The sequence below is a fragment of the Ascaphus truei genome, chromosome 19 (assembly GCF_040206685.1).
Source record: "Ascaphus truei isolate aAscTru1 chromosome 19, aAscTru1.hap1, whole genome shotgun sequence".
Lineage (NCBI taxonomy): Eukaryota > Metazoa > Chordata > Amphibia > Anura > Ascaphidae > Ascaphus > Ascaphus truei.
In genome coordinates this window covers 19,934,804-19,960,127 of record NC_134501.1, presented here as the reverse complement: position 1 = coordinate 19,960,127, position 25,324 = coordinate 19,934,804, and the positions used below count along the sequence as shown (strand labels likewise).

The 25,324-nt window shown below is 48.0% G+C and overlaps 2 protein-coding genes across 3 annotated transcripts; both read right to left on the bottom strand.

Moving 5' to 3' along the window:
* Positions 1-4,749: 4,749 nt before the first annotated feature.
* On the bottom strand, positions 4,750-15,422 carry CMTM3 (CKLF like MARVEL transmembrane domain containing 3). 2 transcript variants are annotated; one of them, XR_012789136.1, is made up of 6 exons: positions 15,173-15,422; positions 10,642-10,797; positions 9,059-9,154; positions 8,132-8,252; positions 5,881-6,316; positions 4,750-5,675 (listed from the first exon to the last, which is right to left on the bottom strand). XR_012789136.1 is itself a non-coding variant. In XM_075576767.1 (5 exons), exons 1-5 carry the CDS (start codon positions 15,287-15,289, stop codon positions 6,288-6,290), a joined length of 519 nt encoding a protein of 172 aa, XP_075432882.1. In that variant the 5' UTR covers positions 15,290-15,422; the 3' UTR covers positions 4,750-6,287. The 2 variants fall into 2 exon arrangements, 1 of the variants encoding a protein (XP_075432882.1); XM_075576767.1 differs by having other exon boundaries at positions 4,750-6,316.
* Positions 15,423-16,602: 1,180 nt separating this feature from the next.
* Positions 16,603-24,921, bottom strand: CKLF (chemokine like factor). The gene is made up of 4 exons (XM_075577186.1): positions 24,772-24,921; positions 20,857-21,015; positions 17,616-17,711; positions 16,603-16,875 (listed from the first exon to the last, which is right to left on the bottom strand). Exons 1-4 carry the CDS (start codon positions 24,841-24,843, stop codon positions 16,798-16,800), a joined length of 405 nt encoding a protein of 134 aa, XP_075433301.1. The 5' UTR covers positions 24,844-24,921; the 3' UTR covers positions 16,603-16,797.
* Between the last annotated feature and the right edge of the window lie 403 nt (positions 24,922-25,324).

Here is a 25,324-nt window from a genome sequence, read left to right as displayed (position 1 = left end):
TGGGATTTTCCGGGACCAATTACAGGAGTTGGATCTTGGCAGTGAGACTTGTCTTTTTTTTTTTGTCACTTGGAAATAGCCACATTTGTCTCCCACCCGCCTCCAGAAAATAAAGGAGGAAGTTATTTATCAAAGTCCGCTGGCTGCAAAACGGGAGCAACAATCGACACATTTAGCTAAAGGACATTTTACTGAAATCGGTAGGATTTTTGCTGTTTCGATACATCAATTTCGCAGCCCGGTGGTTGGATATTAAAACCTTTTATTTAGTATAGGGCAGGGGGTTCTCAACTCCAGTCCTCAAGACCCCCTCCAACTGGTCTGGTTTTCAGGATATCTGATTCAGCACAGGTGGCTCAGTCCAAAGAGCCTGCTTCAGCACAAGACTGAGCCACCTGTGCAGAAGCAGTGATAGCCTGAAAACCTGACCCGTTGGGAGGTCTTGAGGACGAGTTGAGAACCCCTGGTATAGGGAATATATATCCGAACTAAAAGGTGTTTTTGTTTTTAAGCCTATTTTGATGCCTGGTTGTTTGTAGGTAACCTATTCTATATACAGTTTTACCGGTGTGTGGAGAAACCTTTTGTGTCTTACTGTAAATCTGACATTAACATCACTACAAGTTTTGGTGTATTTTAACCTCTCGGTGTCCGTGAGCGACGGAAAACAACTGTCATTTTACACGGCTGTTTTCAGCAGTTTCTTTAAATTATTTTATTCCCTATTTTGAATATCTTTCACGGACTGTGTATAATATTTATATGTAATCTACTGGTTTTTCTTTAATACATATTCATGATAACATTCCAATTACACAGGTGTTTTATCGCAATATATTACAGAACTAAACATATGCAATATATACCACTATGGACCAACACGGGTGGGCAACTCCAGTCCTCAAGACCCCCCCCCCCCTAGCAGGTCAGTGTTTCTGGATCTCCCTGCTTCAGCACAGGTGGTTTAATATGGATATCCTGAATACCTGACCTGTTGGCGGCCCTTGACGACTGGAGTTTGCCACCCCTGATATAAAGCTTTTTTATTTTAATGCATCGATAATCGGTGGCATGTTTGAATCACACAAGCTCTCGAATCAGATCTGGGTCTAAAATCTGTCATTTTACGTCGCTGAGAGCTGCGTTTTAATGCATTTGATCCGTTCTATTTTAGAAAGGAGAGATTCTCCGGTATTGCCGGGGTATGTAAATACCTGAAAGATTTATCTTCTTCCCAGCGAATGATTGTTCCCCTCTTGATCTGTGACCATACAAATCCTATTTGCATTCTATTGACCTAATTGAGCATTTGTTGCTGTAGGAAAATGTGCCTACACCAGGGAGGGACAGATTGGGGGTGTGGGGAGACAGATGGGGGGCGGGGGACCCCTCGGGGGCCCCCTCGGGGGCCCCCTCAGTTAGATTTTTGGTTGGAATGTATCATCTTTACGACTTTTTCAGAAAACTGTGAAATGCTCGAACTTCATCAACGTGCAACATGTCTCTCCCGCTAGCAGTGATGGGGAACCTCTATTTCTCTCTCTCTGCGGGGCGGTGATGGGACTTGGGGAAACCCATAGAAAAGGGAGTGATTAAATGTATATGTCCGCACCCAGAATCTGTATTTCTGCCGTGTGATATTGTCAGGAATCCTGCGTATGAATTCTTCAGTCTGCAGGGGAATGTCACAAGTTTAATGGGGTCGGATAGTTCTGTTGGACCAAAGATAGAATTAGTTTGAAGCGGACGTTACATTATTTTTCTTTGTATCCCGTTCAGAACCGCGAGGTCTGCTTCTCTTCCTGCGCAGGAAATCACAATGAAACCAAGTTGCCAGTGTACACGGATCCCTCCTAACCTGATGCAGCACAGAATTCCTGTCTTTTTTTTTATTCTCTAATTATGTCTGTAATCGCTGAAATAGGACTGTTCGTGTGGAAGAAACATTCTCCTGGTTTTTCCTACAGAAACTCAGACTAAAAATGTTACCCGTTAAACCCTGTGCGTCACATCCACCCGGCCGCGGAAAATAGTTTTTATTCACACACTAAAATAAAGCAATATAACAGCTTGCTAGGACTTTGTGCTTTTAAGGGGGGAGGGGGAGGTACATACACCTCATTGTTAACGCTTAATAATAACTGTTTCCAATTATATCGCTGGTCCTTTTTGTACTAATGTCCGTGTCCCTTGATAATACTCGCTGTATTTATAGATCACTCTGTTTTTTTGTTTTTATGATGGAACGCTAATATTTGTAACCTTGTGTGCCTTTCATATCGATCTGCGCTCGTCAATCATAAAACTGAGAAACTGTTGAATGTTGTGATTATTTGTTTTTTGAGTCGGGATGTCCAGGTTTTGTATCTTTCTGCCGTGTATCTCCGTGTAGGCAACAGTGTCGCGATCGCCGCTCAACATGCTTTGTGTGCAATGGGAAAATCCCGTGTAGAGATACATTGTTGGTGTTTCATGAAAGATGGAGTACATTTAGTGTAACGAGCAAAGTGCTTTGACCCTTGTTTAATGGCTTCTCATCGTCCTGCACGTTCTCTCTGCTGTAACGTGCTACAGTACACCCTGAAAATGAATGCAGGTCTGAGCTGGACTCGTGGGACACTGTCCAGTTTTCTAAGTGCGCATTTTTTCTGACCTGTCCAAGCTATTTAAACTGCAGATAAAACCTTTCCCAAATACTTAATGTTTCTATGGCCAGAAATTCCCTGTAACCCTGAATCTGTTGTTATTATTAATAATAATGCTTATTTAAGAAAAGAGTTGAAATATATATATATTTTTTTCTTTTGGAGACTACAGATGTAAATGGTTTAGTAAGGAACCTCTAATTACATGCGTGTACGTGCCCTCTGTAATTACGTGTTACATTGCGTGTACGTGCCTCTGTAATTACGTGTCTTACATTGCGTGTACGTGCCTCTGTAATTACGTGTTACATTGCGTGTAAGGGCCCTCTGTAATTACGTGTTACATTGCGTGTAAGGGCCCTCTGTAATTACGTGTTGCATTGCGTGTACGTGCCCTCTGTAATTACGTGTTACATCGCGTGTACGTGCCTCTGTAATTACGTGTTACATCGCGTGTACGTGCCTCTGTAATTACGTGTGTTACATTGCGTGTAAGGGCCCTCTGTAATTACATGTTACATTGCGTGTACGCCTCTGTAATTACATGTTACATTGTGTGTACGTGCCTCTGTAATTACGTGTTACATTGCGTGTTAGGGCCCTCTGTAATTACTTGTTACATTGCGTGTACGTGCCTCTGTAATTACGTGTTACATTGCGTGTACGTGCCTCTGTAATTACGTGTTACATTGCGTGTACGTGCCTCTGTAATTACGTGTGTTACATTGCGTGTACGTGCCCTCTGTAATTACGTGTTACATTGCGTGTACGTGCCCTCTGTAATTACGTGTTACATTGCGTGTACGTGCCTCTGTAATTACGTGTTACATTGCGTGTACGTGCCTCTGTAATTACGTGTTACATTGCGTGTAAGGGCCCTCTGTAATTACATGTTACATTGCGTGTAAGGGCCCTCTGTAATTACGTGTTACATTGCGTGTAAGGGCCCTCTGTAATTACGTGTTTTACATTGCGTGTAAGGTGTGCAGATTATTTTTTCCCTCTGTTCTTTGCTACCTGTCCCCCTCACCTGGATGAGGTAAATGTTAGGGGTTTGCTGAGAAGTCTCACTTTGACATGTTACCTGGCTGGGGCGGGACAGGAGTTAAGAAGTTGGGTTACCGTTATAAAATCCTCCCCCGCAGTGCAGCAGCATAAAGACTCTGAGGCGAGTACAGCGAGGGCGTACGGATACACGGGGAGGGGGTAATGGCAGAACCATCGCTGCACGCGTTCCAGCAGCGCCGGGGAACTGTGTATATGTGAAGAGCGCTTTGGTGCAGTGTTTCCTGTGGGAGTCTGTGTTAGTCTCGCATACAGGGGAGAGAGGGGGGAACCTGCAGCTCAGAACCTGGGAGATGATCCGGCTGCAGATTTCTGAATAAGTCGCTGCCGGTTCTTTTTAAAGCTGCAGTTCAGTCTATATCCTGCATGTGTGTTTTTTTTAATAAATCAGTTCTGTAGTAAGAAAAAATACTTTTAGCATTTTCTGTTTTAAAAAAACAACTTTTAAAGACCAATTTTCTTGTATTCTATTTTAACAGCCATTTGCTAAGGCCCTGCCCCTTCATGTCCTGGCACACCCCTTTGTCAGCCCTGCCCTCCCTCTAGCACATGTCAGTGCAGGAGTGCTCATGAATATTCATGAGCTTCCACTGACTGACAGAAGCAAATAAAAACATATGCCAGCTCTAATTATGTCACCAAATTTCGCCTATCAATACCTGGAGAACGAATTGACTGGAAGTTCTTTAGGTAATTAGAGATTGCCCACATGAAACTATTGAAGTAAAAAAATAAATAAAAAAAAAAAAAAAGACTGAACTGCAGCTTTAATACGTTTTCAACCTAGGAGGAGAATGGTTGAGAGTTTTGCATAGGGGACCAATAAACTTGTAACTACAATATAAATAATTCTGTTCCCTTAGGCCAGTGTGACCTGGAGTAACTAGTACAGTTGTGTCCTTTTAATGTATCTGGCCCCACCAGCACCAAAGGGGTTAAGGATAATGTTAGTTGCTAATGTCCTTTGTCATAATGTGACCTTGCAGTGCAGAGGTTAATAAATATATATATTTTGTTATTTTTAGCATGATCCGCATTCGATGGCACTTTCTTGTATGAATTGAATTTATTTCATCTTTAAAATCCTGTAATTTTTCTACTCGCAGCAAAATGCTTCTCTATCAAATCACCAATAATATCTGCATTTCCTTTCCAATTGTATCTTGTTTAATAAATGGGTACATCAGCGTAATGTTTGCAAGAGTTTGTTGTACAAAAATATAAACCGGTAGAAGTGCAATTATTGCAAATGTGCAGCGTTTCCGATGAATGAAATACTAACTCGCCCTTTTTCTGTTTATATAAAGACACCAGAATTGTTGAGATGAAATCTTTCTGTGCAGAGAAGTCCCCCGCGTGTCAGACCCCGCGCTGGGCCACGGGCCGCTCCCTGCGGAGTCACCTGGCCGTGGCGGTTTCCGTTAAGCTTGCGATCCGTGTTTTGGGGTATTTATTACAATTTTAACACTTTGCACCGAAATGTCAAACAGAAGACGATGCAAAACGGGGCGTGTTCTGTTTTTTTTTTTTGTTCATCGCAGTAAAAGGTCCCCCCCCCTCCTCCTCCTACACAAACTATTTGGGCCTTTTGTTTAAAAATCAGGAAGTCCTTCTGCCACCCCGCCGTCCGCTTGTGGGAATGGGAGTTAAGGTTTCGAATGTTTCGCTTACATTGCTCCACAAATCCACCGATTTGGGGGAGACTCGGGAGCAGGCGTTACTGTGTCTCCACAGGCTCTGCTCTTAACCTCTTCACTGCCAGAGGAGTTTGTGCTGGCTCATCATTGGATAAGTTACAGTATCAATGCTGATTTCTCTCGCTACAATTCTGCGGGTCAGCGGCTCGTCCTTCAATTGTGCCAAATAAGTCCGAGTTCAGGCAGGCTCCTGCGCGTCCGCGCCTCTGTCTGCTGGGCGATGTGTGCTCATGCTCAGCGGACCGGATGTACCGACTTGGAGGCGGGACTACTCAGCCATTGAATAAAAAAAAAAAAAGAAACTGTTTGTGATTGGCTGGCGAAGTACACGTGACGCGGCTGCCGCTTGAAATGACAACTTCAGTTGTCTCCAAGTGCAGCGGCGTCAACGCTGTACCTCGCAAGAGGCGAACGTGTGCACGTGGTATCGCGTTCTGTTTGAACGCAGCCTAACAATATATAGGGTTACTTACGGGTCCCAGGACTGGCTCTGTGACCTTTGTGTGACCTTGAAGATGTCTGGGATTAGGACACGCGTCCCTTCCTGAGTTCCTATTGGTTGTCGGGCAGTGTGGGGGGGGGGGGGGGGAGAGAAGTATGGGGTTTGCATAATGCAGATATGATTCCAGTTCGCTCCGTATCTCGTACACCGTGAAGTCCCCTTCACTTGAGTACATGGAGCTTCAATCTGCCCCGGGGGAAGGAGACTTCCCACCGTATTCAATAGGATGCGCATTAGTGGGGACGCGGACATCCAAGAAGGCAGAGAGGCTGGAAATATTGTCTTAACTCCATCACTGCCAGAAGGACAAGCATTACAAAGCAATCTGCAGGAAGCCCCCTGAGGCTGCAAAGCGAGGGCTCTGTGTGGCCGCGGCCTTCAGTCGGAATCCGAATCGGAGTCTTCGCCTGGAAGGAGATAAAAAGGGGCGGGAGACAGTGAGGGGGGGGGGGGGGAATAAAATGACTAGTGTATTTCCTTTAACACGGGGGGTGGCCAACTCCAGTCCTCAAGGGCCACCAATAGTTCAGGTTTTTGAGATGCCCTGCTTCAGCACAGGTGGCTCAATCTTTGACTGAGCCACCTGTGCTGAAGCAGGGGTATCCTGAAAACCTGACCTGCTGGTGGCCCTTGAGGACTGGAGTTGGCCGCCCCCTGCTTTAACACAATACAGAGAACGTCAGAGGTTGTAGTGTCTGCACAACTTAACCCTTTGGCTGCTGGCAGTATTTTGCTTTGGTTAAGTAAATACTGTAAATATTCTGTTTTGCCCCCAAAAAGGAGTGTAGCAAAAATGCAAAACTTCACTTCCATCCTAATAAAGCTGCTAAGTTTGTAATGCGATTTGGTAAAATTAAAATAAATTTAAAAAAAAGAAATCCACGTTACCCAGAACATTTATTTCAACCCATAATGTATGTATCTAGTATTACAGCATGCAAAAGTGAGAATCACTGCGGAAAACACACACACACACACACACACACACACACACACACACACACACACACACACACACACACACTGCAGTGTTTGATCTGCGCTTCCTGTGTTGCTACGAGTGGCTTCTCATGCATACAGCTCTCTCACATCACTTCCAGAACATCCTATTCAGTTACCCGCGTCACACTCTCTTGCCAATTGGTGGTCTGTACGATTTCCTATCAAAGGAGCATTCATGACCAAACTCCCCAGAGCACAGAGAATACCGTCCCCTGCAGCTGTCCTGTGAACTAAATGCTGAACCCTCAAATTAAACCCTTCCACCCACATTGATTAGGGGGTGCTAGGCTTCGGTGCACCTCAAATCCCATCCACTTCAGCACCCGTTAAGTGACTCTCGGTCTGGGTGCGAGTGATGCGGGCCACCCTGCATTGCATTTATGTTTCTTTAAATGCATTAAAACAAACCGGGAACGTTATCAGGTTAAAAACTAAATCTAATTGGAATTGTAGCAACTTTATTTTTTATTTTTATTTTTGAAGTCCAGATGAAACTGGATACATTGAAGCCACTGACTTACATGAACAGAATGAGAGACGTCTGACCTTCAGGAAGCAAAGTCCCGCAGAAGAATTTCTCCACAAAACTGTTTTTTTATTTTATTTTTTAAAGTAAATTGTTATTCCAAAAAGTGATCAGTGTTAAAGTTCTTATTTGTGTCCAATAGAATAAAAAATACACTACAAGCCCATCATTTATTAAGCAGGGCTATATTGGTCCTGGAAGGTATCATAACATAGCACTGCTTAGTAAATATGGGCTCCTAGCTGCCGCTTTGGATGAAAGCATTCAACCGCGGTCTCCGGTAGATGCGAGTTTATTTACCTCCTGCTGTGCGGGAACGTACCGTTCGCACGTGGGAAAAGTTCTTCCCCTCTTATTACAATCAAAGCCCAGCACGTATAAGGCTGCGGCCACGCTGCCGCTGAGAGCGCTCACGCTTGAGAGCGGCGACGTCACCAAGTCTGGGAGGGGGAGAGGGGGGGGGGGGTTGGCCTAACAATGATTGACCCTTCAGCGCGCCTCAAACTCAATTTTACCTGTCTCGGCAAGCACCTAGCGCCCGCGAGCATACGGTCACGGGCGCGTGGCTGGACAGATAAAAATTGGTTGTGCTGACCACACGAACCCGCGGTCAGTGGCAGCGTGGACGCGGCCTAACCCTTGCGAGAGAAGCAAGCGACACGCGAGCAGGGTTTGTAGGTCACACGTTACATACCCTCCGACTTCCGTGTTTCTGCATTCTCCGGGGAATCGTCTTTCTTGAGGAACTTGGTCAAGTCATTGAAGGTCAGGTAGAAATCGAAGGCGAATATTATAGTGGCGATGAACCCCAGGACCTTAAGAGCAGAGAATGGGGGGGACGTTATCCGTTATTTATTGCACAGAGGGAATCCTATGTAAGCAGGGAGAACGGGTACCAGGGAGCCCGGGCACCGAGGAGAACGGGTACCAGGGAGAACGGGTACCAGGGAGAACGGGTACCAGGGAGAACGGGCACCGGGGAGAACGGGTACCAGGGAGCCCGGGCACCGGGGAGAACGGGCACCAGGGAGCCCGGGCACCGAGGAGAACGGGTACCAGGGAGCCCGGGCACCGAGTAGAACGGGTACCAGGGAGAACGGGCACCAGGGAGAACAGAAACTTATATTTCTGCCAGTGGTGCAAAAATAAAAAATCAGATTGCAGAAGAATTTGATTAAAAAAAAACCTCTGGAATCCCTTACACATCCGAGACAGCATCACAGTTTGGGGAACACGACACCCCTTCAGTTCTCTGCAGGTGTGCCTGGCACTTATCAATTTAACGAGTCTGGGAGATTATGTCCCTCAGCAGGAAAATTCATATCTTGTCATTGTTATTCTCCGATATAACCAGGGGCGGCCTACTCCAGTCCTCAAGGGCCACCAACAGGTCAGGTTTTTAGGATATCCCTGCTTCTGCACAGGTGGCTCAATCAGTGGCTCAGTCTTTGACTGAGCCACTGATTGAGCCACCTGTGCTGAAGCAGGGATATCCTGAAAACCTGACCTGTTGGTAGCTCTTGAGAACTGCTCTAAATAATAGTGTCCTCAACCTATATTGTGCCCACTATATATGACTGTGCCCCTTTTAATACAACAAACAGATACGTCTGGTACTCACGGCTGCGGCTTTGGACGCTGCACAAGTATAATTTGAGACGGCCACGAGAGAGACAACGAAATATATGATGGCGGCAGTGACACAGCGCACAAAATCCTAATGCAATAAGGAAGCGTACATTAGCAGAGCAGGAGATAAAACACACGTCTCCATATTCAGTCTGTAGGAAGAACAGACCATGTGACGGACGCACCTTAAACCAAACGCATCGAAAGCGGTTCGTTCTCTCTGCGTACTAAATGTTACTGCGTATATCAACATAGGAATGCTAATGTATGTCAGATGTAAGACTTCCTAACGTAAATATTTAGTCTTGTGAAATCTCTTCTTGGGCCGGATTTTGGATTTTAAGGGGGTCCCCCCACTTCTTCCTTAACCCCTTCATTACATTTCTCTGACCGGGCAAAGACCGGTGTGCAAACTGACCCACACTCGTGCCTCTCGCTTATTACAGGCTGTATAAATGGTACTATAAAACAAAACATTGAAGTAAATGTCAGTGTTTTATCCTCCTAAACATATTCATTATATTTGTGCTGAAACTATAGGGTGTTCTCTGTATACAGCGGAGTCCTGGGGTATTTGTGTTGGCTACGAGTGACCTTCTGTCTAAACCAGGGGTGGGCACAAGGGCCAGCAACAGGTCAGGTTTTCAGGATATCCTTGCTCCAGCACAGGTGGCTCAATCAGTCCCTGCTTCAGCACAGGTGGCTCAATCAGAGGCTGAGTCTCTGACTGAGCCACCTGTGCTGAAGCAGGTGCTGCCCACCCATGGTCTAATCTCACAGAGGTGGGCCGAGTGCCATCTAGTTGTATGTTACCAAGTTCCCGTTGACGAGCGGCACACACTTGCGGTTATTTCGGTCCAAAATGAAATACCCGGACCAACGTCTCGGTGAGGAATGTTATTTGGGGGCTAAGGCACGGGTGGAAGTAATGTTCAGTATATGGTACTAATGCCCCAATACCTCCAATACCTCCAAATCCAGCCAATGTTGGCATTTGTATTGTTACGTGACATATTCCTCCTACGCGTTTCGCTCCCAGCAATTCCCACAATGGAATCTTCCACAGGATCAGACCACGGACAGCAATGTGTGCCCCCCTATTTATTTGTCCCGGTACAGTGAGTACTAACGGAGTGCGACTCTAAAATGCTTGTCTTCTAAGTCCTTTGCATTGTGACATCCCTGAAGTGACCCTCACTCTTCTTCTTTTAATGGCTTTTTTATAGCTTCTGACGCCTCCCCCCCCTCCCAATACATTTTGGTGACATCACAGAGGGCCCCGGTATCATCGGAATCCCATTAGTTAACCCCGGGGTGATCAACTCCAATCTTCAAGATCCCCCAACAGGTCAGGTTTTCAGGATATCCCTGCTTCAGCAGAGGTGGCTCAGTCAGTGGCTCAGTCAAAGACTGCTTCAGCACAGGTGGCTCTATGAGTAGCTCAGTCGAAGACTGGGCCACTGATTGAACCACCTGTGGTGACACCGGGATATCCAGAAAACCTTACCTGTTGGGGGGTCTTGAGCACTGGAGTTGAGAGCCCCTGACGTAAGGGCACAGAGGGGCGACACTTACCAGCAGTGGCCAGTAGATCCCTTTCAGCTGCTCATTCAATTTAGAAGAATACGCATAGAAAGTAAAGAGCGCCCAGAGGAATTCTATCAGTGGCACGGTCATCAGAGCCACGGCGGAGGAGGCCACGTAACAAATAAAGGTAAGAAATGAAACAACCTGCAGGCGAAAACACAGCAAAGAATAAACAAGTTGCTTCAGTGACACAAGACCCCCCCGCCTGTCCAACGGGGTCCGAAGGGACTGAAAACTTCCCCGGCCCGGGGAGGGCGGCGTGAAATGGAGGTATCGGAGAGGTGGGTATATCCAAACTATCCGGCAGTGAACGGGTTAAGCTGCCAGATCGTAAACTTAGGAAACCTGCTGACAGACCTCGTCAAAGACAGACGTATAAACTGACGCACACGGATACCGCCTGCGTGTTACACGCCCTAGGCATGTTAGTTCAATGTTGTTATTATAAAAAGACATGTATGTAAATGTAAGTAACAATGTTTTATCCCAATTAAATGGGCGGTTACCGGTGTAGTTGATATAAAAGTTCCCCATACAATCTGCATTGCAGCCGTCTTCCCTTTGCTGGTGAAGATATTAGTCGCATCTATTTGGGTGGAGCTGTTCCCCTCTCCAGCACAGGGGGGCTGTCCAAGGAACTCTACAAATATTTTATTTCATTTTGAAGCTTTGGGAGAGGGCAAAGTCTGTACCCACCATACCCACAGCATGCTTCTCTCTGCCCATCATACCCACAGCGTGCTTCTCTCTGCCCATCATACCCACAGCACGCTTCTCTCTGCCCATCATACCCACAGCGCTTCTCTCTGCCCATCATACCCACAGCACGCTTCTCTCTGCCCATCATACCCACAGCACGCTTCTCTCTGCCCATCACACCCACAGCACGCTTCTCTGCCCACCATACCCACAGCGCTTCTCTCTGCCCATCATACCCACAGCACGCTTCTCTGCCCACCATACCCACAGCAACCTTCTCTCTGCCCACCATACCTACAGCGACCTTCTCTCTGCCCATTATACTCACAGCGACCTTCTCTCTGCCCATCATACCCACAGCGACCTTCTCTCTGTCCATCATACCCACAGCGACCTTCTCTCTGCCCATCATACCCACAGCACGCTTCTCTCTGCCCACCATACCCACAGCGCCCTTCTCTCTGCCCATCATACCCACAGCGCTTCTCTCTGCCCATCATACCCACAGCGCCCTTCTCTCTGCCCATCATACCCACAGCGCCCTTCTCTCTGCCCATCATACCCACAGCGCCCTTCTCTCTGACCATCATACCCACAGCGACCTTCTCTCTGCCCATCATACCCACAGCGACCTTCTCTCTGCCCATCATACCCACAGCGACCTTCTCTCTGCCCATCATACCCACAGCGACCTTCTCTCTGCCCATCATACCCACAGCGACCTTCTCTCTGCCCATCATACCCACAGCGACCTTCTCTCTGCCCATCATACCCACAGCACGCTTCTCTCTGCCCATCATACCCACAGCGACCTTCTCTCTGCCCATCATACCCACAGCGACCTTCTCTCTGCCCATCATACCCACAGCGACCTTCTCTCTGCCCATCATACCCACAGCGCTTCTCTCTACCCATCATACCCACAGCGACCTTCTCTCTGTCCATCATACCCACAGCGCTTCTCTCTGCCCATCATACCCACAGCGACCTTCTCTCTGCCCATCATACCCACAGCACCCTTCTCTCTGCCCATCATACCCACAGCGCGCTTCTCTCTGCCCATCATACCCACAGCGAGATTCTCTCTGCCCATCATACCCACAGCGACCTTCTCTCTGCCCATCATACCCACAGCGACCTTCTCTCTGCCCATCATACCCACAGCACGCTTCTCTCTGCCCACCATACCCACAGCGACCTTCTCTCTGCCCATCATACCCACAGCACGCTTCTCTCTGCCCACCATACCCACAGCACGCTTCTCTCTGCCCATCATACAAACAGCGACCTTCTCTCTGCCCATCATACCCACAGCGACCTCACTGCCCATCATACCTACAGCGCTTCTCTCTGCCCACCACACCCACAGCGCTTCTCTGCCCATCATACCCACAGCGACCTTCTCTCTGCCTATCATACCCACAGCACTTCTCTCTGCCCACCATACCCACAGCGCCCTTCTCTCTGCCCATCATACCCACAGCGACCTTCTCTCTGCCCATCATACCCACAGCGCTTCTCTCTGCCCATCATACCCACAGCGACCTTCTCTCTGCCCATCATACCCACAGCACCCTTCTCTCTGCCCATCATACCCACAGCAACCTTCTCTCTGCCCATCATACCCACAGCGACCTTCTCTCTGCCCATCATACCCACAGCGCGCTTCTCTCTGCCTATCATACCCACAGCACATTCTCTCTGCCCATCATACCCACAGCACGCTTCTCTCTGCCCACCATACCCACAGCGCCCTTCTCTCTGCCCATCATACCCACAGCGCGCTTCTCTCTGCCCACCATACCCACAGCGCCCTTCTCTCTGCCCATCATACCCACAGCGACCTTCTCTCTGCCCATCATACCCACAGCGCTTCTCTCTGCCCATCATACCCACAGCGCCCTTCTCTCTGCCCATCATACCCACAGCGCGCTTCTCTCTGCCCACCATACCTACAGCGCTTCTCTCTGCCCATCATACCCACAGCGACCTTCTCTCTGCCCGTCATACCCACAGCACCCTTCTCTCTGCCCATCATACCCACAGCACGCTTCTCTGCCCACCATACCCACAGCGCTTCTCTCTGCCCATCATACCCACACCGACCTTCTCTCTGCCCATCATACCCACAGCGACCTTCTCTCTGCCCATCATACCCACAGCGCCCTTCTCTCTGCCCATCATACCCACAGCGACCTTCTCTCTGCCCATCATACCCACAGCGCCCTTCTCTCTGCCCATCACACCCACAGCGACCTTCTCTCTGCCCACCATACCCACAGCGCTTCTCTCTGCCCATCATACCCACAGCGACCTTCTCTCTGCCCATCATACCCACAGCGCGTTTCTCTCTGCCCATCATACCCACAGCGACCTTCTCTCTGCCCATCATACCCACAGCACGCTTCTCTCTGCCCATCATACCCACAGCGACCTTCTCTCTGCCCATCATACTCACAGCGCTTCTCTCTGCCCATCATACCCACAGCGCCCTTCTCTCTGCCCATCATACCCACAGCGCCCTCTCTGCCCATCATACCCACAGCGCTTCTCTCTGCCCATCATACCCACAGCGCCCTTCTCTCTGCCCATCATACCCACAGCGCTTCTCTCTGCCCATCATACCCACAGCGCCCTTCTCTCTGCCCATCATACCCACAGCGACCTTCTCTCTGCCCATCATACCCACAGCGCCCTTTTCTCTGCCCATCATACCCACAGCGACCTTCTCTCTGCTCATCATACCCACAGCGACCTTCTCTCTGCCCATCATACCCACAGCGCTTCTCTCTGCCCATCATACCCACAGCGCTTCTCTGCCCACCATACCCACAGCGACCTTCTCTCTGCCCATCATACCCACAGCGACCTTCTCTCTGCCCATCATACCCACAGCGACCTTCTCTCTGCCCATCATACCCACAGCGACCTTCTCTCTGCCCATCATACCCACAGCGACCTTCTCTCTGCCCACCATACCCACAGCACGCTTCTCTCTGCCCACCATACCCACAGCGCCCTTCTCTCTGCCCATCATACCCACAACACGCTTCTCTCTGCCCACCATACCCACAGCGACCTTCTCTCTGCCCATCATACCCACAGCACGCTTCTCTCTGCCCATCATACCCAAAGCGCCCTTCTCTCTGCCCATCATACCCACAGCGACCTTCTCTCTGCCCATCATACCCACAGCGTCCTTCTCTCTGCCCATCATACCCACAGCACCCTTCTCTCTGCCCATCATACCCACAGCGCCCTTCTCTCTGCCCATCATACACACAGCGCTTCTCTCTGCCCATCATACCCACAGCACGCTTCTCTCTGCCCATCATACCCACAGCGCTTCTCTGCCCATCGTACCCACAGCGCGCTTCTCTGCCCATCATACCCACAGCGCCCCCTTTTCTCTGCCTATCCTACCCAGTGCCCATCTTTCTGCCCATCATACTCACAGCGCCCTTCCCTCTTCCCATCATATACACAGCACCCATCTCTCTGCCCATCATACTCACAGCGCCCATCTCTCCATCCATCATACTCACAGCGCCCATCATACCCACATCTCTCCGCCCATCGTACCCACCGCGAGGGGAAGGAGAGATGTGGGGTAGAAGGGAGAAGATGTGAGGGGAGGAGAGATGTGAGGGGGAGGGGAGATGTGATGGGGGAGATGTGAGGGGGGAAGGAGAGAATATTTGAAGGGGGAAGGAGAGATGTGAGGGGGAGGGGAGAAGATGTGAGAAGGAGATGTGATGGGGGAGGGGAGAAGATATGATAGATGAAGTGATGATGAGGAAGATGAAAATATCTCTCTCACCCATTCTCCCAGCAGCAGCTGCCCCTTGCGGGTGCTCAGGAATTCTTTCCCCGGGATGAGAGCAGCTAGAGCCGGCGGGGGAGCCCGGGTTTGTCCCGCTGTCTCGGGGTCATCCATGGTCGGAGGGGGGAAGAGTAGCGGAGTTGTATTTTGGGAGGATAGGGGGGGGGGGAGCGGAAATGGTGACAATGCGGAAACGTACAGAAAAGAAAAAGTTCAGCAGCATGTGTGAATGTGGGGAGGGTTAACCCCTGAGAGCCCGCACTGACCTCACTCACAACCCATCAATCCGGAGTCACACCCCAATCACTGATACATTGTAACTCCAGGTTTCGTTTCCTTTTCGCATTATGGTGTGGCTGTAACATTACTTGGGAAACGCAAAGCAAACGTGTAATTAATAGCACATTTGTATAAGTAAAATATTCTCAGCAACAATTCACCGAAACTACTCCCTGCCTGCGGAGAAACGTTTAGATCAGTGAGGCACCTTAGGGGATAAGGAACCCTGACTGGGATACTCTGCTAGTTAATGTGGCTGATGTTTTATATTTCCCATCTGCAGAAACCCGGATACAATTTTATAAGAAACATCACATGAAGACTTTCGTTGTTTGTTTTTTTAGACCAGTTGATATTTTGCACATTTTGCATATAACTTCCAGGCCTATCTGGCGGCAGTGAAGGTGTTAACATTAACTGTGTACGTGAATCTCTAACGGTTTCTATTGAACAAAGTCTGCAGCCTGCAAAATGAGGGCAACATTGGGAGAAAATACTACCCCCTATTTAGCAAAGGAAAACAGTGTCATTGGGATGCCATTACCTCGGTAAAAAAATCAGGTTTTGCCCCAATTGTGCAGTTAGAATACTGGTAAGACATATAGATGTTCAGCCTTTTGCACTGTGGGGTAGTGACAGTCAGCAAACAAACATCTCATGATAGAAAGCGGTTAATGCTTTTGCACTTCCCCCTGCCAGTGAAAAGAGGAACTTTCGCCCAAGCAGCCAACATGTTTCCCTTTTAATTCCACGCACATAGAAAACCAATTGAAACCGCGAATCATGCTGAGCGCGGCGTGTTCACACAGCGGTATGAGACGTTGGCATCAGAGCAGTCACTCCGCATTGGTGCCGTGTATAAAAACTTTGTAAGCCAATGCGCCTATTTACTGTCATTATATCAGTTTTATATTCTTCTAAAAGAAAGTGGATGAAAACTCTTCAATGATTATCGAGTGGTCAATAAAGCATCAATAACTGCTGTGTCGCTATGTCAACAATATTATTACAAACGTCTTAATTGTAGACAAAGTCCTAGGAAATAATGGCACCCCTAATATTGAAGTGGCGTGCAGCAGATGTATGCATGTCCGTGACTGAAGAGACATTATGGCTTCATTTGAAAGCAAAACATTTTGAGGAAAAGGTTAACAAAACATTGTATTTATTATTTAAATAAACAGAATCCAATAAGTGTCAACCAATTTAATGGTACAGAGATACTGAATATTAATAAATAAAAAAAACATATTTATTTCAGTAACTGTTACAAACGTATTTATTAAAAAAAATAAAATTCAAATGCTGAATACCAATGTCGTCTGATTTACAGGAGGGTTATTTCAAAAGCTTAACTCAAATGTTCTGAAAAGAATAACAGAATTCACGGAAGCTGCTACAGCAGCTACAAGCCCGAACATCTGCAAAAAGGAAAGAGGAACACAGCTTATTAACAGAAGTGCCGAGAGAAGTCTGTCTTACTGACAATCACAAGGCAGCAACATTGCATGGACTAAAGCAGGGGTACACCAGTCCTCAAGAGCCCCCAACAGGTCAGGTTGTAAGGATATCCCTGCTTCAGTCTTTGACTGAGCCTCTGATTGAACCACCTGTGCTGAAGCTGGGGACTCCTGACCTGCTGGGGGCTCTTGAGGACTGCAGTTGAGCACCACTGACTGGTCTAAAGACTTCCAAGGTCATAGCAATTACTACCTATGTTGCATTATAGCTCTTTACCGAGTGCTTCTCTGGAACCAAAGGTATTGAAGCTGATGTGTTTAAAGTGATTGGGCCATTTCATGATAATAATCGTGTGTGGGCTCACCATGCTAACTTTTCATTTGACTTCACCACAGAATTGGTGACTGCTGAAGTTCTTGGGATAATTAAATCAGTCTGCTCCAAAATAGGCACAAAATAAACAAGCACCAGATTTGTCCAACAAAACATCACTGAATATTTTTGCTTTGATAAATGGGATTGCTGTTTCTTGCACCAAAATTGCACCAGAGCTTAACAAACATGGAGTTTTTGCATTTATAAAATTAAATATCTTATGAACATGGGGAGGGGGGGGGGGGGGTGTGTGTGAGGGTTTCTGTATAAGCATCTGTTTTATTTACTCTTTATTGTAGTGAGAACAGTTTCATGAAATACTCACACTTGCAGCTATAATGTTGATGTCATTGTAAGTATAGATTGAGTATACACTGGCATACACGAGGAAAGGCACTGCACACATAGAATTGAAGAAATCCTGAAATAATGCAACCTAAAATTATATTTGCAATACAACGATATGCAGATGAATGCTTATTTTAAACTTGTGAAATCGTGGGTGTTATTTTGTTTCCATGCTTAGAGGCAATACTGGGGACACTTGAAAAAAATAATATTTTGAAATAGGATTGAAGCAGGGGGTCTCCGGAGCTACTTACCCCGGAAGGGGGTGACGGGAGCAGCCATACAGGGGCTAGTCTGGCCTATCAAAATGGCAGCTTTATATGTCTTGTGTCCTGCGGGCCAATATGAAGCTGTGACATTATCCCTTGCAGATTCCTATTGGGCCACGTGACGCAGGACATTTAAACTGCGCAGAGATACCGGCACCCCCTACAGAGTATTTAGGGGAGCAGGGGGTCCCCAGAGCTGAAATACATTGAGCTCAGCTCCGGAGACCCCTTGATATATATATATATTTATTTATTTAAAAAAAAGTGCTTTAAAGTGCAATGTGGCCGGCAGAATTAGAGTAACAAATAGTCTGATCACATTAGAAACTTGGACAACAGTGAAAAATACATTCTGAAAAAGGAGAACTTTACAAAATGCCAACTCCATTGTAGTTTATTAACCCTGAACAATATCTCCCCTCAATATACCCCCTGGGGAGCACAACATTTTCTGGTGGGGGGTGGGGTGCAGCGCTTACCGAGGCCCAGCCCTCTTCTTCAAAGCATTTAAATGAAATGCCGGGGGAGCGCGCGCGAGCCCTCTGTAAGTCCCTTACCTGGTCTCTGGCGGCTTCTGGCGATGCGTCCCCATGGCAACGCGATGTCGCGTGATGTCAGAAAACGCAAGAGAAAAGGTAGGGGGGGGGGGGGGCGCAGACGGAAAAGTTTGTGCACCCCTGCCATATGCAGCTCAATCCCTTTATAATGCGATCTGTTACAACGCGAATCCGCTTATAACGCGCTGTGAGGGTGGCTCCCAATTTTCGTATGTGTGAATACTTTACAACACGATTATTGGTGTCTTAAATACTTTATTGTACAATGCATACAATTGTACATTATTTCTAATGCGACCCGCTTATAGCGCAATGTGATTCTTTGGACCCCAAGCACAGCGTTATAAGGGGGTTGAGCTGTACCATCTGCCACAAACAGCACACAAGTGAGCAAGTGACTTAAATCTGCAACCAGGATAATGCACAAGGCTTCTCTAGCCAACTCAAATTTCTCCTCCGCAAGGTACTTTCAATGAGTTAATATTAACCTATTACTCAATTGCAATCATATCTATTCGCTGTACCACCAGAGAAATTCTGCAAAATATGTAGTCTCAGATCTGTTCATTATAGAAAAAAATATGTTCTTAACACACAAAAATCTGTTGTAGCAAAACGTGTCCGAAAATGTAAATACTCTCTCCAGAGCGTGCAACAGTTCATTCAGAGCCCCAAAGCATCACTTATTAAAGAATTGTTTAATATATATATATATATATATATATAAAAAAATACAGTACTTCAGATACAGAAAAAGATAATTACAAGAACATACAATTACAGTAAATGCAGAACAGTTTCTTAAAACAGGATAAAACAGAAATCCCTATACAGTACATTACCATATGCCATACGTCATACGTTTTCCCCAGAGGTCACTGTCGTAGAAATATGAAAATGCATGCGTTTCATACAAAACACACCTCTGTTGAATTCTGACTTAATAACTCTAGAGCAAGAGCTATATACCATTCTTTTCCCATTGAAAACCACATAGGTCCACCCCTGTCTGAAATCAGCTGCTAGGTTGACGGTTTCATGACAGAACAAAAAGTGTCTGTGTGCCCGAGCACGCGCATTTTAAGTAAAAAGTCTTTGTCTTTTGTTACTGTTTTGTTACAGAAATTGTATTTGTGATGTTTTTAATTAAAAAGCAAAACACAATATCAGTGACAAAACACAAAGAAGTGTGACTTAGAAGGTGCGTGCTCGGCACACCCATTTTAGTTATTTGCACTTCTATATGTATACGACCTGTGAATTCCATGTGTGTGTCTCTCTGTCTATGTGTGTGTATGTCTTTTTCTGTGTGTGTTTCTCTCTGTCTCGGTGTGTGTTTGTGTGTTCTCTCATCTCCCAAGTGTTGGTTCTGCGCCTGAGGCCGCAGCGCATGCGCCGGAGGCCTGAGGATCCTTCAGCGCATGCGCGTCGGAGGCCTAGGAGCGATGCGCCAGAGGAACTTTCTGCACATGCTCACCGGCGCATGTGCGATGCGCCGGAGGCCCGAGGACCCTTCTGCACATGCGCCGAGGTCCGCGGCCATTTCTGCATCATGACATCACTTCCGTCACGCGGGTTCGTGACAACAAAGGAAATTTTCCTCATCATAACCCTGTAGGTGCCAGCAAAGAAGTTTCACTTTAAAAAAACCCTGCTCTAAAAAGGTTTAAAATCTTGACTCAATATATAAACACTCATAACTTTACCCCAATACAGACGCTTTCTTAACGGCTGCCTCCGTGCTCTCCACACGCACGCTTGCACCTAAAATGTGACCGCCTAATGTCTACTTTAGCAGGAGAAACAATTACCTGTCTTTGGCACCTCTTATTCATGTACTGTGTGGCATGATTTGATTTGTCTTATTGCCACAATGCCGCATATGTACCTCTTATTATACAGAATTGATGACACCACATGATATTCTCCTTTTTAATAAAGTCCTCCAACTAAGTGGTGACCTGTGTGTCACCTCTCTCTGGGATGCACAAGGGATTATTCAATTATGTTTAGTTTTCTTTGAGGCTGACAGAGTAGTACCTGGCTATCGTTTATTGCCTTCTAAACGACACGTGTCACTTTAGTGATGCCCCCTTCGCCTCTCCCCAATTAAGTTCTCTTTGTAGATCTGCCCAGACTCAGGAGGAGACGACCTGTCATAAACCTAATATATTGTATATATTTATTTAGCACCAGATTGATTAAAATACATAATATTTTATGATATTATAGTGAAAATTACTTTGTGGTATTATTACTTTGTGGATAATATCACTTTGCAGGTATTATTACTTGGGAGTATCATTACTTTATAATGCATTGACAGGTTCCGCCTGAGGTGAAATATCCTAATACATTTTCCCTGCAGTTGGGTCTGTGTAAAACTGCTTACAATGACGGGCCAGAAGAAGATCTTGATTTTCTGGTTGAGTTTAGTTAGGTAGAGCAGCACAAACACTCCCGAAATGATGCTCTCGATGGCAAAGGTGAGAACATATATCCCATTGCAGGTAAAGCAGATAAAGATGAAGCACGAAATCAAGGCCGCAACCTGGGACAATAACGAGTGCATATTACAGAGGGAAAGACAAATCTGTGTACATGTTATATACATAGTGTATCATATCATAGTGTATCATATCATCACATACACACAGCAATACATATATATTAATATAGCGCTGCAGTTTTGCGTTTCTGTCACATAGAGTGTACAATCTCATTTTATTTGTGTGTATATATATATTTCAGTGATTGGGGGTTGGGGGGAGTCTCAGTGACTGGGGGTTGGGGGTGTCTCAGTGACTGGGGGTTGGGGAGAGTCTCAGTGACTGGGGGTTGGGGGAGTCTCAGTGACTGGGGGTTGGGGGAGTCTCAGTGACTGGGGGTTGGGGGAGTCTCAGTGACTGGGGGTTGGGGGTGTCTCAGTGACTGGGGGTTGGGGAGAGTCTCAGTGACTGGGGTTTGGGGGAGTCTCAGTGACTGGGGTTTGGGGGTGTCTCAGTGACTGGGGTTTGGGGGAGTCTCAGTGACTGGGGTTTGGGGGAGTCTCAGTGACTGGGGGGTTGGGGAGAGTCTCAGTGACTGGGGGTTGGGGTGGGAGTCTCAGTGACTGGGGGTTGGGGAGAGTCTCATTGACTGGGGGTTGGGGAGAGTCTCAGTGACTGGGGGTTGGGGGGGTCTCAGTGACTGGGGGTTGGGGGGAGTCTCAGTGACTGGGGGTTGGGGGGGAGTCTCAGTGACTGGGGGTTGGGGAGAGTCTCAGTGACTGGGGGTTGGGGAGAGTCTCAGTGACTGGGGGGTTGGGGAGAGTCTCAGTGACTGGGGGTTGGGGGGGAGTCTCAGTGACTGGAGGTTGGGGGGGAGTCTCAGTGACTGGGGGATGGGGGGGAGTCTCAGTGACTGGGGGTTGGGGGGGAGTCGCAGTGACTGGGGGATGGGGGGGAGTCTCAGTGACTGGGGGATGGGGGGGAGTCTCAGTGACTGGGGGTTGGCGGGGAGTCTCAGTGACTGGGGGTTGGGGAGAGTCTCAGTGACTGGGGGTTGGGGGGGAGTCTCAGTGACTGGGGGGTTGGGGAGAGTCTCAGTGACTGGGGGTTGGGGGGGAGTCTCAGTGACTGGAGGTTGGGGAGAGTCTCAGTGACTGGGGATTGGGGGGGAGTCTCAGTGACTGGGGGATGGGGGGGAGTCTCAGTGACTGGGGGATGGGGGGGAGTCTCAGTGACTGGGGGATGGGAGGGAGTCTCAGTGACTGGGGGGTTGGGGAGAGTCTCAGTGACTGGGGGTTGGGGAGTCTCAGTGACTGGGGGTTGGGGAGAGTCTCAGTGACTGGGGGGTTGGGGAGAGTCTCAGTGACTGGGGGTTGGGGGGGAGTCTCAGTGACTGGGGGTTGGGGGGGAGTCTCAGTGACTGGGGGATGGGGGGGGAGTCTCAGTGACTGGGGGTTGGGGGGAGTCTCAGTGACTGGGGGATGGGGGGGAGTCTCAGTGACTGGGGGATGGGGGGGAGTCTCAGTGACTGGGGGTTGGCGGGGAGTCTCAGTGACTGGGGGTTGGGGAGAGTCTCAGTGACTGGGGGTTGGGGGGGAGTCTCAGTGACTGGGGGTTGGGGGGGAGTCTCAGTGACTGGGGGGTTGGGGAGAGTCTCAGTGACTGGGGGTTGGGGGGGAGTCTCAGTGACTGGGGGGTTGGGGAGAGTCTCAGTGACTGGGGGTTGGGGAGAGTCTCAGTGACTGGGGATTGGGGGGAGTCTCAGTGACTGGGGGATGGGGGGGAGTCTCAGTGACTGGGGGGTTGGGGAGAGTCTCAGTGACTGGGGGTTGGGGGGGAGTCTCAGTGACTGAGGGTTGGGGGGGAGTCTCAGTGACTGGGGGATGAGGGGGAGTCTCAGTGACTGGGGTTTGGGGGAGAGTCTCAGTGACTGGGGGATGGGGGGGGAGTCTCAGTGACTGGGGGTTGGGGAGTCTCAGTGACTGGGGGTTGGGGGGGAGTCTCAGTGACTGGGGGTTGGGGAGAGTCTAAGTGACTGGGGGTTGGGGGGGAGTCTCAGTCACTGGGGGTTGGGGGGAGTCTCAGTGACTGGGGGTGTCTCAGTGACTGGGGGATGGGGGGGAGTCTCAGTGATTGGGGGTTGGGGAGTCTCAGTGACTGGGGGTTGGGGAGTCTCAGTGACTGGGGGTTGGGGGGAGTCTCAGTGACTGGGGGTTGGGGGTGTCTCAGTGACTGGGGGTTGGGGAGAGTCTCAGTGACTGGGGGTTGGGGGGGGAGTCTCAGTGACTGGGGGTTGGGGAGAGTCTCAGTGACTGGGGGTTGGGGAGAGTCTCAGTGACTGGGGTTTGGGGGGGGGGGTCTCAGTGACTGGGGGTTGGGGAGAGTCTCAGTGACTGGGGTTTGGGGGGGGGGTCTCAGTGACTGGGGGTTGGGGGGAGTCTCAGTGACTGGGGATTGGAGGGGGGTGTCTCAGCAACTGGGGGTTGTGATGGGATTCTCAGTGGTTGGGGGGGGGGGGGGGAAAGAGATAATAGCAGAGACAGAAGTACTAAACTGTACCGTGAATGTACTGTGTAATCATTATATCCTACTGCAATGTTCTTTTGTCATGCCAATAACGGGGGGAGGGGGGAGAAGAGATTATATTATACAGGTAGTCCTCGTTTTGGCTTTACTTTTGTTAAATAAATCATGACACGGTGTAATATGTCGTGTGTTGTTGTTCATCTGAGGTTGTATTTACCTAATTTTTAGAGCTGCTAAGGAGCAGATGATTGTTATTATGTCCTGATATGTAAAACCATAGAATTCACTGTGTGTGTGTGTGTGTGTATATATATATATTCAATAAATGAGTAAATCTCTCATTAAAAAGGGCATTCTTGTTAATTAAAAGTGATTCTCACTCACTGGAAGTCTGTCTTGCTAATTAGGAATCTCTCTATAAGTAATTAGTATAAGAATGATGTATCTCTCATTGTAACAATATCCCTCATCCGACTGTTTTATTAATTACAAGTTCGTCTCACTAGATGTCTCTCTCACTAATTAGAGGTCTCTCTCACTAATAAGGCTGTGCGTATAGTCCCAGCTACGGCGACCGCGTGACACCACCCGTCGCCGTTGTGATAGCGATTCCTGCTTATAGAGCAGGAGACAAGAGAGGGCAACCGGGGGGCGTGGCCATGAGGGGTTCACCCTCATTGGCTGAACCGCTCACGTGCTGCTGACGTCACGCGGTGACCGCCGGAAAAATCAAATTCTATTGACTTCAGCGATTTTGGTCACTGTGCCGTGTCGCGCCCACTATAGGCACACGCGCCGGATTACAGCAACTTGTTTTGACGTGGCATCGCGTCGCTGTGACTGTAAGCGCAGCCTTTAGTCTCTCTCACTAAAAAGTATCTCTCACTAATTACATGTCTCTCGGACTAATTAGAAGTATCTCTCACTAATTAGAAGTCTCTCTCACTAATTAGATGTCTGTCTCTCTCACTAATTAGATCTCTCTCATTAATTAGAAGGCGGTCTCAGAATTAGAAGACTCTCTCACTAATTTGATGTATCTCACTAATTAGAAGTCTCTCTCACTAATTAGATGTCTCTCTCACTAATTAGATGTCTCACTAATTAGAAGGCGGTCTCAGTAATTAGAAGTCTCTCAGTAATTAGAAGGCGTCTCAGTAATTAGAAGTCTCTCTCAGTAATTAGGGGGCTTCCTCTCCCCCCTCACTCACACACACTGAGGTCACACTCATCTCCTCACAGCACACCGAGTCCCGCACATTTATATCCCTCAGGTCACCCCCGGGGCTCACCAGCTGCACAAGTTTGATGATCCCAAGGGTTTTTTTAAAGAACTGAACATCCAGCCCGCTCCCCGGCTCCATGTCCGGTCACCTCACGGCGAAAGGAGCGGGAAACGCGCTGAGGCCGGTACACCCCGCGCATGCGCACTGTTCCGCGCGTGATTGGTTGAGGAAGCACGCGCGCGTACACATGCAGGTGCCTGATGGAACGTTGCACCAGACGTGGCCTGTAACTGCTGCAACATGTGCTGAACTTGGAGCAGTGCTGCAGATGTGTGGCACTGTGCACTGATTTATATGCAAGATACCACATTGACAGTGAAGGGTTTTTATATGCATGGAATGCAAACAGTCAGTTTTTTTTAATTCATCCATCATACAATTTATATTCAGTGTTTGAGGCGCAATACAAATGATTTACACTGGGCACATATGCTGACAAAGTTCATTTTGTTACTGTCATGATGTGTTTTTTATTAGAAGTTGTGTTAGTGTCATACACACCGATTAAACTGAGCTGTGCAATACACCAGGATTTACTAAAATTATCATGATTATAGAA